This window comes from Hemicordylus capensis, chromosome 3, assembly GCF_027244095.1.
Source record: "Hemicordylus capensis ecotype Gifberg chromosome 3, rHemCap1.1.pri, whole genome shotgun sequence".
Taxonomy (NCBI): Eukaryota; Metazoa; Chordata; class Lepidosauria; order Squamata; family Cordylidae; genus Hemicordylus; species Hemicordylus capensis.
In genome coordinates, this window is record NC_069659.1 from 297,160,961 (window position 1) to 297,179,230 (window position 18,270).

Here is an 18,270-nt window from a genome sequence, read left to right on the forward strand (position 1 = left end):
TCTTTGGCTGAATTTCATCCTCTATGCTCATGAAAGCTATAAAATAATAAGATGGAATCACCAAATTATTAATTTGATGCTTGGTATTCAAGTGAAAAGGAGAGCAACACTACTTTACCCAAGAAATACTACAGAAGCAGAACTGCAAGTCCTTTTCTTGCTTTCTCAGGCCAGTTTGCATACCATGTTTTGCAGAACAGACAGCAAATAAACTTGAAAGCAGATTATTAATTCCCAGGAAACCTGATATTGAGCATAGTCATTGAGATGGTTCATATTTTTATAAAGAGGAAGATATGGGGTATTTGTCGTTTTATTTCTTCACATATATACATTTTAAAAATAGATAATTTCCATAGAGTTTGCTACATAAATAACTCCCTCCTGAAGGTCACTGCATGCTCTGAGGCAACAGGACACAATTAGGCAGCTAGAAATGTTTTACATAGTAGTGCAATTACTGCCACCAGACAAAATGTTTCATTCCAGACAAACTTCATTTCCTTGGTTTCACCACCACCGAACAACCCAGGGTGAAGGAGGAGGGAATCCATTAGTAGCTTTTGAGGGCCGCCAATGTCAGAGGCACTTCTTGCCCATTGCTTGATGCAACTTAAAATTGAGCCAGCTCTTCAATCAATGGACCTTGAAACAATGTTACTTTTGATGTGTGTAGTGTTGCAATGTCTTTTCACTGTCCCTTTTCAATTCCTCAATATGTGCATCTAAGCATTCCAAGATATGTTGAGATCTTACTTCCTCTTCCTCCAGGAACTTGGCCGCAGCTGCTCCTATGTCTGTGGTTGGCAGGGCACACTAAAAGACAAAGTAAAGGTGTTAAACAGACCCTGTGGAAAAGATGACTTCTGATTGAACTATAAAGTTGCACCATTAAACTGTGAAGGAGAAAGCACTGCACAGTTCTGTCACAGTGTACTGACAGAAATCCATAATCAATGATTTTAAAAAAGGCATGATTTAAAAAAACAATTTTAAAAAAGTTTGAAAAGGAACCACTTTCCCAAAACTTTAAATAATTAAGAACATTTGAATTCATGTTTGAATGGCAACCACAATTTTTTTTATGTCTTGCATTTTTGGGTGGGGGGAGGTGCTTTGTAAAGTGTGAAGAACATGGTTTATATAGTAGAAGAGAACCTTGTACTCTGTAAACTTACAGAGACGTAAGTTTTGGGCGGTATAAAAATGTTTTAATAAATAAAATAAATTGTTATATGTGGATTATATATCTTGGTTTTGCATATTCACAGATGTCTAATTGACACCCAATTTCAATATTTTATTTTATTTATTTTTATTTACTGTTAAATTTATATACCGCCTTTCATTAAAACAATCCCAGGGTGGTTTCGTATCCATGGATACGAAAGGGTTAATACCCACATACATTCCCGCAGTTCCCAGGGGGTCGGGAGTGGCGGCAGAGGTCACTTCTGGCCACCATTTTGTCTGCAGGAGCCATTTTGTGGCTCATTTCAGGAAAAATGGGGGAAGTCACAATTTTGGGGGGCTGTTTTGGATTTTGGGGGGCATTTGGGGGACATTGCTTGACACCAGGAGACCCACAGAGCACGGTAGGGCAGCTTATTTGGCCTTTTTTTGTGGGGGGTTTTGTGGGTTTTTTAGGGGTTTTTTAAAGTCTGGGAACCTAGCCCCTGCATTCCCATAGACTCAATTACTCATTATCATAGTAATCTGCAGGAACAGAACCCCATACGGATAATGAGTTCCATCTGTATTTAACTTACACTATGATTCAAACCTGTTTACTTGAGAAATACCTGCAAGGGAAGAAGGCAAATAATACAGGACAAAAAAGGGAGAACTTTGGGCACAGAGAAGAAAATGTATTTCCCAACACATTTTGAGTTTATAATTCTTTATCATGGGAAAATACAATACAATTCTTTTCAGGAGAAGCCACAACTATACTATCTCATGTATAAGACCATTTTGGCCTCTTCTTCAACACACAGACTTGAGAGTTGCCCTCGAGATTTGAATGTGCTGGACAAGAAATTATCTTCTCTGCACATTGAGGTTTCCTCCTCTTTTATTCCTGCTTAGACATTCTAGTCCCAAGACTATCACATCAAGCAGGGTATAAATTAAAAACACAAAATTAAAATTAAAAACACAAACCCTCTTACTAAATTTCAAAAGGGCTTGGAAAACACCTATATTGGGCAGCAGCGATATAGGAAGATGGTAAAAGGCATCATCTCATACTGCACAGGAGATGGCAATGGTAAACCCCTCCTGTATTCTACCAAAGAAAACCACATGGTTCTGTGGTTGCCAGGAGCTGACACTGACCCGACAGCACAACTTTATCTTTACCTAGATTTACATCCTTAGAAAAACTTTGAAGTTACTATGAGGTGTGAGGGAGTTTGGAACTGCTATCTCTTAAGATAAACCTACTTTAAAATGTTTTTGAAAGGGAATACACAAATCTCTAAAACAGTGAAATATCTTAACTTCATTAGAGTCACAAAACCCTCAGTTATCACTAAAGATACACGGACTAGTCTAATACGTACTTTCCGGGAGCACATCAGTCATCTGATAGTAGTTTCTTTCATACTAATGTTATTATTTCATACCAAGTACTTGTTCACAAAAGATCATTTGGAGAGACTAGAAGTGTAAGCACTGTAAGATATTCCCCTCAGGGGATGGAGCCGCTCTGGGAAGAGCAGAAGGTTTCAAGTTACCTCCCTGGCTTCTCCAAGATAGGGCTGAGAGAGAGTCCTGCCTGCAACCTTGGAAAAGCCGCTGCCAGTCTGTGAAGACAATACTGAGCTAGATAGACCAATGGTCTGACTCAGTATATGGCAGCTTCCTATGTTCCTATATTCCTAGAGGACCATTACATCTGCAGATCATTAATATAAGCAGAGTACATGGTAGAAGTGCATTTTTCTCTAGCCAAATCTTGAAACCTAGGGTTTCAAGCTAGGGTGATCAAGAGTCTCAAATCCCCAAAACTGCAGTTTGGCTTCTTTACAGCCTCATGGCAAACTTGGAAGTCATAAGACTGATTACAATAATAGTAGAACAAATTGCTTTAAGACACCAGAATTATAATCCTAGGAACACTTACTAGAAACCAAGTCCCACTGAAATCAATGGGATGTCTTTCTGAGTAAACATGCTCATGATTGGGTTACAAGCCTTTCACAATCCCCACATCAGTCTAAGCATACACCTCAGCAGTCATATGATCTAGGACACAGTTTCTGAAAAGTGAGCCAAAGTGCATAATGATTCCTGCAGTCCAGCCTCACGTTTTCTGCAGATCACAAATGATAGTATATCAGATCACAAACCTCCAACAGTTTTCAAAATCTTGAAAACTTAAAACCTTTTAACCTGAAAAATGAAAACCTTAAAACCATTTAAAACCACAAGTCTAGTTAAAAAGCTCGGGTGAATTAATGTGTATTTAAAGACTTCTTAAAAGTTGTCAGAGATGGAGAGGCTCTTATTTCAGCAGGGAACACATTCCACAGCCACAGGGTGGCAACAGAGAAGACCCATCCCTGTGTAGCCGCCAGACAAGCTCTATGGATGATCTCAATGAGTGATGGGGCTCATGATGAAGAAGATGTTCTTTTAAGTACTCTGGGCCTGTTTAGGGCTTTATAGGTTATAATCACCACTTTGTATTTTGCCCAGAAACTTAATGGTATCCAGTGTAGTTCTTTTAATATAGGAGTAACATGGTTTCTTCGAGATGACCCAGAGATCAACCTGACTGCCACATTCTGTACCAACTTTCTGGACTACACACAAAGGCAGCGCCACATAGAGCATTGTAGTAGTCAAGTCTGGAGATTACCAGCATATATACTACTGTTCTGAAGTAGTTGATCTCAAGAAACGGGCAAAGCTGGCATATCAGCTGAGCACACTTGCCACCGCCTCAGCCTGGGACACCTGGGAGTGATTCTGGTTTGGATCCAGAAGCACTCCCAGACTGTGTACCTGTTCCTTCTGGGGAAGTGTGACATGACCCAGAACTGGCAGATCAAAATTGTATCCCTAGTTTCGACCCCACGCAATAAGTACCACCGTCATACTTGGACTCAGTCTCAGTTTGTTATCCCTCATCCAGCCCATCACTGCCTCCAGGCAGGCATTTAGGGAGGTTATGCCTTCTCCTGACAACGTTGACATGGAGAAATAGATTTGGGTGTCATCAGCATATTGATAATACCCTGCACCAAACCTCCTGATGATCTCTCCCAGCGGTTTCATGTAGATGTTAAAGAGCATTGGAGACAGTATGGAGCCCTGGGGACACCATATAAAAGTTCACATTTTGAAGAACAGTCTCCAAGCAACATAATTTGGAATCTGCCTGAGAGGCAAGAACGGAACCACTGCAAAGCAGTATCTCCCACTCTCAACCCTCTCCGATGGTAATATGCTCTTCCCATGTTGTAATTCTCATAATTATTAGGTACATTTGAATTCCACTTACTCTCCTACATCTACCTCCATGTCTTATTATTCCAAGGGTCACTCCTACACTTCTAGATTTTTTCCTGGAAGAGAGGGGGAAGCTGCCATGGCAAATAGCTGCCCACCAAGTCTGCCCACCTAGATTGCAGCATGCCGGCAGGGGGCTGTTTTAAAGAGAAAAACAAATCCTCACTTGGGTGTCAAATAGTACATTCCTTAGTTTATTACACTTACCAAAAGCGAATTGTTTTTCTCATCTCTTAGGAGACTCTCCCTTGACACATCATGAGCAGATTCCAATCTGAAGAAGGGATCCTCAGCCGATTGGACAGAGTCGCTGCTGATCTGAGGGGATGGTCCAACAGTTGTACTAGACATAGAGGTTGTTTTGGCTGCCAAGTGCTGTACTCTTTTGAGTTCCTCTTCATAGTGTTGAACAGTTCTATCAAATTGAGCCTGAAAAGCTCTCATGTCTTCTTCATGCTTGCACTGCATCTCTTGCATTCTCCTAAACACGAATTAACACCCATTTACATCAAGATGGGCCAGTGCTTTTCAGCTGCAAACATTGTGCAAGTATGCTTAGGGAACCTTTAGAACAAACTGGCTGTTTTTGATGCTTTACACAAAAGTTCCAAATGCAGGGGGGAAAGCCTACAAAGAATTCAGAGTGGCACTGGGGAATAACCACCTGTGACATTCTATCTATGAACCTATGCTACAGCAGCTTCTGCCATCATAAGCTATATGTCAATCCAGAAAAGAAAAAAGAAAAACACAAGATGAACTAGTTGAATGCAAGGTATCCCCTTCCATTGTTCCTCCCAACTTCATCTGACAAAAGCGACAACAAACAAGAGGATTAATCAGAGCTCACCTACAGTCAGAGAAAAATAATCTGGGAAATGATTAGAGATATAAAAAGCCATGAGCTATCTCAGACTGGCTTTGGCATTTACCACTGCCTAAAGCCAGTAATGCTATAAAGCTTCAACACTTGCCGGTGACGATCCTTTTGGAAAAGCAATCACCATTTGCAATGCCATGCAGATTCTTACCTGCTCTCTGTATTCTTCACCTCTGTCACCTGCTGCTGCATCTGCAGTACAATACTATCATGCGTGTCTTGTGAGATCCGAGAGGATTCTTCCATGATGGCTCGAGTTTCTGAGAGTTCATTCTGTAGTTGCTGGTTCTTAGACTCCACTTCACTTAGGGCCTTGGTATAACTTTCTTTGAGTTCTACTAAAGGGGCATCTTTTGCCTTGAAGATAGAAGTGCTTTGGTCAGTGTTGCCTTGCTTTGTTCACAAGCCCAGGTCTCCCTAAAGTTTGCTTCAGCATTGCAAATTTAAGAAGTAAAAATTCCAAGTCTTGTATTAGGGAAACAATCCCTTCAGGGGATAAATCAATCACAAACTGTCTGAACAACTCGACATCTAGACAGACCACACAAATCAAACCTATGGAGGTACAAGCTTCCCTCATTCATCTCAATTGGGTGTGAACTTCAAAACCAATTTGTGAGCACTTAAATGTCAGTCATGTTAAATGTGTTCCAGCTGTACAGCTCACCATTTACATTCAAGCCATTTGGACTACCTGCTTGTAGTTAGCTGTACTAAAAAACTCCTGAAACTCCATTCATTTGAAGCTGTTGTGTGATTAGTGTATTTGCCAGCTACAAAGAAAAGCTTAAATAACCATCTGGGGCTGACCCCTCTGGAGCAATGAGGCCAAGATGTTATTACAGAGAAAAATCAACCTCATGTGCAAACACAACTCAGAACATATCTGATGTCTGCTCAGCAGCCTTAAGCAAAAGCATCTATTTTTGAAATGTCATTCCAACATTTTCCTCAGAATTTCACATATACATTTGCAAAATTATAAGTCAGTTAATCCCTCATCCTCCACATTTTAAGTAGATTGCAGGAACTACAACACAACTTGATATACTGAAATTTGGTTCCAGATTGTACAGAATATTATTATTTACATTTCTTAACAAAGTCATGTAAATAATAATGTTTCAGTGACATCTTCTTTCTCTTCTATTTTTAAATGGAAACATGAAATTTAAAAATCTTTCTTGTTTTGTTCTTACCCTTATTCTTACTCTACCAGTTGTGCCTTATTACATCAAGGAAAGCTACGTCATTTGAATAGACTTCATGACACACAGTCTACATATATATGAAGGTCAAATGCAGAACAACTGAAAACATCAAACCTAGACACAGGCAAATCCTCACTCTCATTGGAGCTGCTTACACAATACTCCCCCACTAGAGAGATTAAACACAGCTCTTTGAGCTTGTGAGCTTCCCTGCTTCCCTCACCAGTTGTACAGGTAGTCCTCTGAACTGCACATTTAGGGCACTAAAATAAAGTGCCCTAAAATAGAATAGTCTTCCCTACTATTTAATTTTTACTGCCTAGCTTTGTTCACATTTTCTGCAGAGATCATGAGTTATCCAAGGAAAAAAAGAAACATCTCCTTTTGACAAGTCTGATTTCATGACTAATACAGGATAATTCTATTGGCTGCAGTCACGTACAGGAAGCAAGTCCTACAAATTCAGCAATGTGTTTTCATAGGAAATTATAGGAAATTCATGGGAAATCATGAACAACAGTGTTCTAACTGATAAAAGACTGCATGCAATGCACATGTGGCCCTAAGATCCTATAGCTGTGATATCTGGCAACACTGCTGAGCTTCAAACAAATTCCTGTGACTGTGTGGTTCAACTAAAACATTGTGTGAGCAGGCTCTGAATGCCAGATTTGATTGCTATGTTTCCTTATAATCGCCTTCATGAACATTCAGTAAGACTACTTGCACTGACACCTAGTGGTGACAGCAAATTAAATACATGTACTATAGTTTTTCCATATCTATTATCCCAATTCTTACAATATTTACTTCTAAGTAAGCCCAAATTTTTTCACTTAAGCCCCAGTGAGTCCTTGCATAAGTTCTGTGTCTTTGCCTGCAAACTTCAACAGAAAAACAAATCATTTTTCAGCTTTGTATAAATCTATGGAAAAGGAACATGTCTGCACAATGGTTAAGTGTTTTCCAGAGTACTATGCCACATTGGAAATACCACATGCCCATCACTTTACCTTTTGCAGCATTTCTGAGAGGTGCTGATTTTCTTGCTTGACTGCTTCCAGCTGAGATAGGACAGCCTTAGGGGGAAAATTTAAAATTAAATTGCTTTCCCCCTATTGAACGTACAGATCAGTATCAGGAAACATATCAGCCTCTGGTCACATATTTCCCACAAAGGCATTTGTTGTACAGCTCATAACTTTGTTCAGATGTCAGAATCCCAGGTTTCATTTTAGCAAGTTTCTAGTCCTCATGGCTAAATTTGAAAATGTGATGTCACTGCTAAAAGAGCTGAAACAAGCATGCAACCCATAAAGAATTGTCCTGCATCATTATTGTAGTTTTCAACATCATAAGAAAAACAGGTTGCTCACCTGTAACTGATGATCTGGTAGAAATCCATCAACATCCATAGGAAGTGGGTTTTCGCGCCTGTCGAGGTGTCCTTACCATGCCCCCAAGCCCCGTGCGTGCTATTTAAAAGTGCGCAGGACACACGTTCCTCAGTTCTTGGAAGTCCACCACGGAGGACGATCATCCAGGTAAGTTTGTGAGTTTCCTTCTTTAAACAGTGAAGAGTGAGCAGTGCAACACCACAGAGAAGGGCTGCACACCCAAGCATACACACATAGAACAACGCGACTGCAGAGGGGTAGGTAGGGAGGGTTTTATGGATGTCGATGGATCTCTACCAGATCATCAGTTACATGTGAGCAACCTGTTTATCTGGATCGAGATCCGTCGAGATCCATAAGTGGGTGTTTGGCAAGCTCCAAATGGAGGAGAGTGCAGCAGTTAGGACAGCACCCGCTTTAATACTCCTCCCAAAGGTAGCCTCTGCTGCAGACCGTATGTCTATGGCATAATATTTTATAAAGGAGGTCTTGGAGGACCAAGTTGCTGCTTTGCAAATGTCCATGAAGGTCACCCAGGAGAGGTGTGCAGCCGAGGAAGCATGTGTCCTGGTTGAATGGGTCTTGATGGCTTCCGGTGGAGTCTTGCCCTGAAGCTTGTATGTCAGGCATATGAGCTCCACTAACCGCCTGGATAAGCGTTGGTATGAGATGCAGGTGCCCTTGGCAGAGCCCGTATAAGCCACAAATAGTCTTTCTGTGGTGCGAAAGTCTTTTGTCTGTGCTAGGTAAAACAGGAGTGCTCTGCACACGTTGAGTGAGCGCAAGGATCTTTCCAGAGCTGAAGATGGATTCCTGAAGAAAGACGGGAGGACAATGTCTCGGTTCAGATGAAAGCTGGACACAATCTTGGGTCGAAAAGTTGGGTCCATATGCATAAGGACCTTATCTTAGTAGAATCTAGTATACAGTGAGTCGAACCTTAGCGCCATGAATTCACCCACAGGTCGGGCTGTCATGATGGTGACAAGGAAAGCAGTCTTCCAGGAAACTAGCTGCAATGATGCTGTTGCCATAGGTTCGAATGGTGCCTCAGTGAGTGTGGAGAGAACCAATGAGAGTTCCAGGGTTCCACTGGGTGCTTTATTGTAGAGTAGACGTTAGATAAGCCTTTTAAAAAAGCCTTACTCACCGGGTCAGAAAAGAGAGAGGTTCCATCCGAGCCCGGGTGGCGAGACGAAAGGGCAGCCAGGTGGACCTTCGATGAAACATTTCCTAGGGCCTGTGCCTTTAAGGAGTAGAGGTATAGCAATGCCTGACAGATGCATGCTGGGGCACGAAACCTCTAGTCTTGGTGTAGTTTTTAAAGCGTAACCATTTGCCTACATAATTACACCTGGTAGACTCCTTTCTACGATTCAATAAGACTTCCTTCAGAATCCTATGTGCCACACGGTCAGCCGGAGAGAGTGAACATCTGGGAGGATGACTTGGCCATCATATTGGGACAGAAGGTCCAGCACTTTTGGAAGATGTTGATACTGGTTTTGGGACAGTCTGTGTACTTGTGGAAACCATGGTTGCCTTGGCCACCAAGGAGTCACCAGGAGACATGGCACTGGATTTGTAAGTAGACGAGCTACTACCCTTGCAATTACTGGTTGGGGGAAAAACCATGTACGGCACTTCCTGTTTCCAATCCAGTTGGAAAGCATCCCCTAGGGATAGAGGATCGTGTCCCACCCTGGAACAGAAGCGGGCACATTTGGTGTTCAAGGATGTTGAGAACAGGTCCACTGTCGGTTGAAGCCACCGATTGAAAAAGGGAGTGATATACTCCGATTTGAGGTCCCATTCGTGATGCTTGTCTTGGGGGAAAACTCAGCTGAGGTTGTCCGCCAGGACATTGTCCAGTCCCTTGATGTGGACTGCCACTGGCGAGACTTGGTGCCGGATGCACCAATTCCATATTTGAACTGCCAGGGCACATAGGCTGTGAGACACTGTCCCGTCCTGGTGGTTGATGTAAGCCAGGGCTGTTGTGTTGTCCAGTTGTATTTGGATGGACAAGCCTTGGAGAAGTGACAAAAAAGCTTGTAGTGCAAGAAAAACAGCCAGTAATTCTAGAAAACTGTTATGTAGCTGGGTTTGTTGTGGAGTCCACCTGCCTTGAGTCTGGTGGCAGCCGCAATGTGCTCCCCAACCTTGAAGGGCGGCATCTGTTGTCAGCCATACCGTTGGAATCTGGATTTGAAAGGGGATCCCCTTGAGGAGACTGTTTTGCTGTTTCCACCAGGAGAGTAGTCCAAGACCCGTGGTGGAAGCTCTAGTCGCTTCCGTTGGCTGTGTCTAGTCGGGTGGAAGACAGTCAGAAACCACAGCTGCAACTTTCTCATTTTCAATCATGCAAAGCGGATGACCACATTGCAGGAGGCCATGAGGCCTAAGAGATGTTGGATCGTAAGAGCCGATTGGACCGGGAAGTGTTGGTAGAAGTTCACCAGGTCTCGAATGTGGACAAAGTGTTCTTCTGGCAAGTATGCTCTTTGGTGCTCCGTATCCAAGACAGCCCCTTTGTAAGTGGTCACTGGAACCGGGTCCAGGTGAGACTTTTTCCAATTCACTTGGATGCCTAAGTCTTTCAGAAGGTCCAACACAAAGTGGGTGTGTGAAAGTAACTCTTTTTTGCTCTTTGAGGCCAAGAGCCAATCGTCCAAATACAGGTAAACTGTAATCCCCAGTGTTCTCAGATGGGCAATCACTGGAGCCATACACTTTGTAAAGACCCTTGAAGCGATGGACAATCTGAAGGGCAATACTCTCATTCCAATACTCATTCCAATACTTGGAATGCTTGGCTTCCTACCATGAACTGTAGATATTTTTGGTGTCGACATCTGATGCTGACGTGAAAGTAGGCATCTTTCAGGTCCAGCGTCGCAAGCCACTTTTCTCCTTGTAGAAGTGGAAGAATTTGTTGCAATGCCATCATTCGAAACTTCCAGACGTTTACAAACTTGTTCAAATGGCGGAAGTCCATGATGGGGCGAATCCCCCCCGTCCCACTTCGGGATTTGAAAGTAGCAGGAGTAGAAACCGTTCTGCCTATCTGCCCACGACACCGGGGCTATTGCCCCTTTCTTCAATAACTCCCTCACCTCTTCTTGTAGGGCTTCTGTGGAAGGAGTGAATCTCATTCCCGTGAACTGTGGTATCGTCCTGAATTTGATGGCGTATCCCGTTGATATGATCTTCAGAACCCAGCAGTCTGATGTTATATGGTGCCATGCGGGGGCATGGCTTGCCAACCTGATGAAATGAAGCAGCGGAGATGGAAGTAAAGCCCCCGTAGATGGGAATGGTGAGAGAGGTGGTGTCGGTGAGCAGACAGGTGTCTCAGGGACGTTCCTGAGAGTCTGTGGCCTTGCGTTGAGACTGGCCTGACTTCAATTTAGCCTAATAAGGCCTCCTTTGGTACATGGAATATGGCTTCCAGTTTTCTTGATGATCTTGAAGCCGGAATGGTGGTTGTGGTCTCTGAAAGCTGGAGCGGTATTCCTGCTGGTAAGATGATGAAGTGGAAACTTGACTCGTGAAAATTTGATTTTTTAAATTGTTCCATTAATGAATCTGTTGCTTCACTAAACAGGCCAGTACTGTCAAAGGCTAGGCCCTCTATTTTATCTCACATATCAGATTGCAGATTAGTAGAGTGCAAACAAGTGTGTCTTCGTAAGGTGATCGCCACTGTCACTGAGCGAGATTCTCTTTCAGCCAAGTGCTTGGCAATGCTAAGCAGCTATCTGGTCAGGTCGCCAGACCTTTCCAGAGTCTGACTGAATCTCTTTTGAAATTCTTCTGGAAGTAACGTGTCTAGGTCTGCGAGCAAATTTTCCCAAATGCTATGGCTGTACTTTGCTGTACAGGTGGAGTAGTTAGCCACCTTGACTGAGAAGCATGAGGTCGAATACACTTTCAATTATTAGACTATTTGGTGCAGGATGCTTAAGGAGATAGGCACTTTCTTTGTCTTGGATGCAATATAGGCTCTTGAGGTGCTTTGACGCCGGGGTGGAAGTGTGGAGAACTTCCCAGGTGCACTTGGCTGCTCGCGTTATAACTGGAAGCATTGGCAAAGCAACTGGAACTGTCATTTGGGTCTTTAGCATGAAATTATAGACCAGATCATCTATGGTCGTCAATTTTGAGCGGCGCTCCAAACCTAGCGCAGCAGCCATGGCTCGGATATGCTTGTGGTATGCTTTGAGCTCTTCGTTAGGCGATACATGTGGTAGGGGTCACATCAGTTGGTGGCTCTACAACGATTTCCTCCTCCTGGTCAGATTCAAAGTTGGAGAACTTAGTAGTAGCAGTCAGAACGTGAGGCAAAGGATGAAGGAGGAACTATAGTTTGAGTCCCTGCCGTATTGCCCAGTCTGGTTGGCGGTTCAGTCTGTGTGGCTACTGAATGTGTTGAGGAGGACTTAGTCTGGGATGCTTGGTGTGCAAGAGACGCAGAAAAGGTCTGGGTAGCAACAGTGACACATTTAGGACGTGGATTGAATGGCAATGACGCAGGAGGCAGGAGCTGAGATACCGGCTTCCATGTTCTATTGGATTCATTGATGCACGCTGTTGATGGTGGAGAAGAGCCCGCTGGTTGTGTCGATGTGTGGGCAAAACCACACATGTGCCATGAGAGGGGGATCTGTAGGTGGGCGGCTGACAATGCGGGAGATGGGTGGACGAAGGACGACGAGGCTGCTTGGGGCTGTGTTTCTCATGGGAGAAAACCCAAGAATGTTGACGGGATGCTCGAGTGCGAGTCTAGTAACATGAGGAGTGCATCTGTTTCTGCTGGAACAAGAGATGTAGCAGCATCAGCACTGTGTCTCCATCATCTATGTCGAAGGACGGACGTGGCGATCAACATCAAGGAGAAACTTGTCTTGAAATGGAGATCACCAGGGTATGAAGCGTCGAGAGAGACCGGCTAGCCACTACTGGTGTGGAAGGAAGAGAAGACGAGATTGGTGTTTGAGCTGGTGAAAGAGAACAGGCCCTCAATACTGTGACAGTCGATGTTGAAGGCAGGTCTGTCAACATCCTTGTTGATACCAAAAGCGCAGCACACACTGGTGCCACAAGGGTAGCACTGTCAGTCCTCACAGCTGGAGAAGTTAGCTGTATGTCCGAGGGGGAAGGAGTGCGTTCCACCGTTAGGTCAATGAACTTTTGACGTTTCTCACTCAGCACCGAAAAATGTTCAGAGATGAGGCACTTCAAAGGCGGTGACAACCCTTGCATAATTCCTTGATGCGGAGGTGATCTCGAGGTTGAGGCTAACAAGTGGTCCCTTTCTTGGTGCGTTGAGGTCGATTCACCCATCAAGGTCGACAAACGGTCGCCATCTCAAGCACTCCGAGGTCAATTCACCCGTCGGTGTTGGAGGGGACTTTTCAGATGATGCCGTGCGTAATGTCGAAGAAGTGGTTGTGGTCAGTGCCAAGCTCCGTTTTTCGGGCCTTTTCGAGCCGCTCTTTGAAGAATGATCAGGACCTGACCATGAGGTCGATCTAGTTTGAGATTTTGACTTATGGGAAGCCGAAGTCGATGGTGGAGTCCAGGAGGATTTCAGAGGTGTCTTTGTTTTCGATGCCAAAGGGCTCGGTGTGCCCAGTGCTGAGGGGCTCGGCATGTTGTTACAGATTGCCGTGCAAAGGCGGAGTGCTCTGTTTTTCCAAGTCTGTTTGGAAAATGACAGGCAGATTTTACACATGGCGACATTATGCTGCTCACCCAAGCAGATTAGGCACAGGTCGTGCAAATCCTTAGAGGGGAGTTTCGCTTTACAGCGCTCGCATCTCTTGAAGGATTTTTTCTCTTCAGCCATCACGAAGATGAGAGGGTAGGTCAGGCAGTCACTAGGTCAGAGATAACCGAGGGAGTTTTGTCAGCCAGTCTGAGTCAATTGCCAGCGTAGTCCGTCAGCCGATCAAAGTTCAAAATTGAAGGAGAGAAAAACACATCAGCCGGTCTGGGTCAGAGGAGAACGTAGTTCGTCAACCAGTCCGAATCACAAATCCAAATAATCAGTCCGAAAATAAAAGAAAAACTCACTAAAGTGTCATGGCTCAGACTTCTGACTCAGAAGAGTCAGAGCAGGAGGATTCGCCTGCTAGTGAGGGCTCAGAGGCACAGCAACAGGATTTGGCAAAGAGACCAGACTCTGGAGCTGAGGATTCGGAACAGCTGCCAGACATGATTTCTGATGAGGAGCAGCCTGGGATTTCACCTATCTTGAGAAGACGTCTCAAGAGGCAAGCTCAGTGGGAGTCACACAGGTGCAGGAGATAACAAGAGAGGAAGCAGAAGTGCTGACTCAGGGAAGCCTGATTGGCTGCTGGTTCTCTTGAACCATATATATTTAGCAGTCTGTCAATTGCTCAGATGCTGTTAGCAATGTTGCTGACATTGTTGTTATCTCTCTTGTTATCTTGTTACCTCTCTTGTTATCTCCTGCGCCTGCATGACTCCCACTGAGCTTGCCTCTTGAGACATCTTCTCAAGATAGGTGAAATCCCATTTCCGAATTCCAGTTTGCCCTTGTTTATGCTTTCCTGCTTTGTTCCGTTAATTCCTTGTTTCTGGTGTCCTTCGCTCTTTCATTCTTCGCTCTGTGTTTTCTTTTCAGTTATTACTCAATTATTGTTAGAGGGGAGTACCTAGTTCAGTTCAGGGGGACTTAATTCATTTACTATTTTCTTTGTGAGCCTTTTATTTTCCTTCGTGTAGCTTCGCTGCTGCTTTCTGTTAACTCACAGGGGGAGTGCTGAAGGGGGTTGTAAATCCTGTTGGGTGAGCCGACCTAACAGATTTACAACAGAAAGTCTTTGAGAAATAAGAGGAACTTCCCAAATAGCGGCAAACCGGAGGTCTAAATGCAAAGGCATCAGAGAAGAACTGAGGAATGTGTGTCCTGCCCACCTTTAAATAGCACAGGCAGGGAGTGGGGGCATGGTCAGGACACTTCGACATAGCTACCGCGTGGTTTCTGCACATGCACGGAAACCCACTTCTAATGGATATCGACAGATCTCGATCCAGATCATAACAACGTAAGATCAGCCCTGCTGGATCAGGCCCAAGGCCCATCTAGTCCAGCATCCTGTTTCACACAGTGGCCCACCAGATGCTGCTGGAAGCCACAGACAGGAGTTGAGGACATGCCCTCTATCCTGCTGTTACTTCCCTGCAACTGAACATCATAACTCAAAAGTTCTTAAACAAAATACCTTCTGTTCCACTGCTTTCTGCTCTGCTTTTTCAATCTCAGTTCGTAGCTGTTGCTCCAAGCCCAAGGTAGAACCACTGGAGGAGGCAATTGTGATGTCGCGTTGGTGAAGTTCCCGCGTTAGATGGGAAACCTCCTGCTTCATTCCTTCTAATTCACTGCTGTGACTTTGTTCCATGTGGAAGAGCTGCTCCTTCAACTGGACAGAACGGTATATGAACTCAGGTTAACATTCCAGTGACGATAAGCAAGCATATTAAGTGTGCTGTTTGCCACAGGCAAGCTGGTCAAGTTACTACAGCAGTCTGATACCTGATTCTTTGGAAGCACCCCCTCCCTAATCTAGTCTGCAATATTGTTTCAGAAATTGCTTAGTGTTCATATACAGTGTACTACTCCTGTCTGATCTAAATGTACACACTTAACTCCTGCATTCTGGAGCAAGTGTATTGAGTTGGATCTGAGATTTATTTATAGTGAACCAGAAAATTACACACATTTGGATAGGCAAACTAAATTATTCATGTTCTGGCAGTTATAATAGTGACACACAAAAGCCACTCTGATGAAGCAGTGACCACATTTAGGAAATACATGTACTTCAGAAATGAGAAGATATGAAAGAAGACACTAATCCAAGACTGGCATTAGAAAGGGACCTGAACAGAACCCTCATCTAAGAACTATGCAGTGAAACATGATTTATTAGGATGATTGCTCCCCCACTTGCCTCTTCATTCCAACCCAATTGGTGAAGACCTGCTGCTTTATTCCACTGCTGATTCACTCACTGTGGATTGTTTTGGCAGAGGTTCCTGTTCTATTCCTCTTGTGGGATGCCTAAGCCCACAAATTTTTGAATTCAGCATCAGACTGCATGCAAGAAAAGGTATGCAAGGATATCTGCATGCTGGAACTTCAGCTGTGGAACTGAAGGCTGATGAATAGGAGGGGAGGCAGATGATAAAATACGTTTAGAAAAGAAGCAAGCTCCAGTTATTTGAGGAACACTGTTTTATGGCTTCATGAAAACACAGGACATTTTGGTTTTTGCTTCAACAGAACACCACAACTATTCAAGAATTTCTCTCTTCTGTAATTTTTCTGACATCCCGTTACCAACACTCTGTGTGTGTGTGTGTGTGTGCACGTGCGCATGTCCCCACAAATTTCAACTGAGGGTTTTTAAGACAACAGATCTCAAGATGCAAAGCAAGTGTTGCCTTTACACATTTTACGGCTTCTTCACGTTGTATCTCACCTTCTAGTACCATAAGAATGCCAACAGGCTATACATAATTTTCAGTGACATAACACATTTCCACAGTACTCAGACCTCTTTCAAATGTAATAGCATAGGAGTGTGCACGAACGGTTCAGCTGAGAATCAGTCCTCTGCGAACTGGGTCGGTTCAACCATTTGACTGCGAATCAGAATGGCCTTCAGGAAAGGCAGTCTGGTCAGAAATGGAACCGAATCCAGATCCACAGCAGATCAGCTTGGGGTTCGAGGGGCTATGCATGTAAAGGGGAATCCAGTGAGGGGAATGCTGGCTTCAAAAGGCTTCTAAACGGTGGCCAGGGGAAGCAGAAGGGCATGTTTAAAAGTAGATGTAAGGTGCCTAATGGTCTGGTGGATGCCACTTCTTAAAGTCCCTCTGGTGCAGACCCAGTGTGCTGCAATCCCCCCAGCAGCCTACTCGCAGCGGTGTGGTTCCGGAACTGACCTGGCCTCTGTGCATGTGCAGAGCTGCCTCCTTTCACCACTTGGCCTTCTTCCATCCTCCTTCCATTGACTAGTCTCCCGGCTGATGGGAGGAGGCCAGGAGCCTCCTCCCATTGCATGTGCAGAGGCCAAGTCAGTTCCAGAAACATGCTGCTGCAGCGTGGGCAGCCTCCTGTGGTGCACACTGCACACTGGGTCTGAGCTGGGGGTGCTTCTAGGAGCAGTGCCAGCAGCTGCTGGACCAGTAAGGACCTTACATCTACTTTTAAAGGTGTCCTCTCACCGCCCTTCTAGCCACCCTTTATAAGCCTTTTCAAGCCAGGATTCCCCTTTGCTTCAAGCAAGGCCCCTTGAACCGCCGACTGGTTTGAGCTGCTTCAGTTGGATGGACCAGCCTGGCCAGTCGGTTCAGTCTGAAGTACAAAAATCAGTCCATGCTCAATCCTAGTATTACTATCCCATGATTTGTTTGTTTGTGTGTTTGTATTTAACACGAGAGGCCCTCACCTTTTTAATCTCTGCTTTGGCCTGGCAGAGGTGCTCTTCTGTAAACCGCAGCTTGTGACACTTCTCCGTTAGCTCTTCACTCAGCTGGAGGCACTTTGCATTCGCAGAGCCTAGGCTGGAGTCCAGGAGCAGACACAGATCAGAAGTAAAGCCTTTTGTTAGCTTTTAAAGCAGCACAATGCAGGGGCCAAGAAATCGAGGCGCTTTTTGCTCCTCAGATGTCTGTCTTGAATCCCAAACAATTCTGATGTACAAATCCCACCCATTAATGCCCCATCACAAAGACTTTCCTTGATAGCTTGTGGTTAGTGAAACAAATACAACAAAAGAAAAATGCTAGTTGTAATGTCTGAACAATGTAGCAAGTGTGTGATTCCTGGCCTTTAGTAGGAGATATTTATCGTATAATCAAGAGCCAGCTGTTTCTAAGGAAGGAAGTACATAATCCAAAGTAAACAGCTAAAAAATGCAAATAATATTTGCAAACAGCTAAAGCCCTCAGTCACATTAAAGATGTAACGGTACATTTTGGTTTCTATAGATAGCTTTCAGAAGATTACTTCCCTCTTTTCTATTTCTAAGAGAAATGTTGGAGATGATCATCTACCTGCCCTCTAGATGATTTCCCTGAGCATGATCTAGCTGCAGAAGTATGTGATCCGATTCCACCCCATCGTGGTAGATTTCTTTGGTTCCTTCACTGTTCTGCAGGCACTCTTCCAGTGACCTATACAAGAATACAGGTCAGCCCCTGGAAACCTTATCCACTTGACATTCAA

General features: G+C 44.2%; 1 protein-coding gene across 11 annotated transcripts in view; it reads right to left on the reverse strand.

The window, feature by feature from the left end:
- Positions 1–297: 297 nt before the first annotated feature.
- Positions 298–18,270, reverse strand: part of CEP63 (centrosomal protein 63) — a 62,116-nt gene continuing 44,143 nt past the window's right edge. For 9 of the 11 annotated variants that reach the window (XM_053309097.1, XM_053309103.1, XM_053309105.1 and 6 more), the window contains 7 exons: positions 18,099–18,218; positions 17,492–17,606; positions 15,260–15,457; positions 7,623–7,688; positions 5,550–5,755; positions 4,726–4,999; positions 298–816 (listed from right to left, as the gene is read on the reverse strand). In XM_053309097.1, coding sequence (XP_053165072.1) covers positions 658–816; positions 4,726–4,999; positions 5,550–5,755; positions 7,623–7,688; positions 15,260–15,457; positions 17,492–17,606; positions 18,099–18,218 — 1,138 coding nt within the window. In that variant the 3' untranslated portion in view covers positions 298–657. Of the gene's footprint in view, positions 817–4,725; positions 5,051–5,549; positions 5,756–7,622; positions 7,689–15,259; positions 15,458–17,491; positions 17,607–18,098; positions 18,219–18,270 lie in introns of those variants that run through there. The other 2 variants (XM_053309096.1, XM_053309106.1) reach the window with 2 other exon arrangements.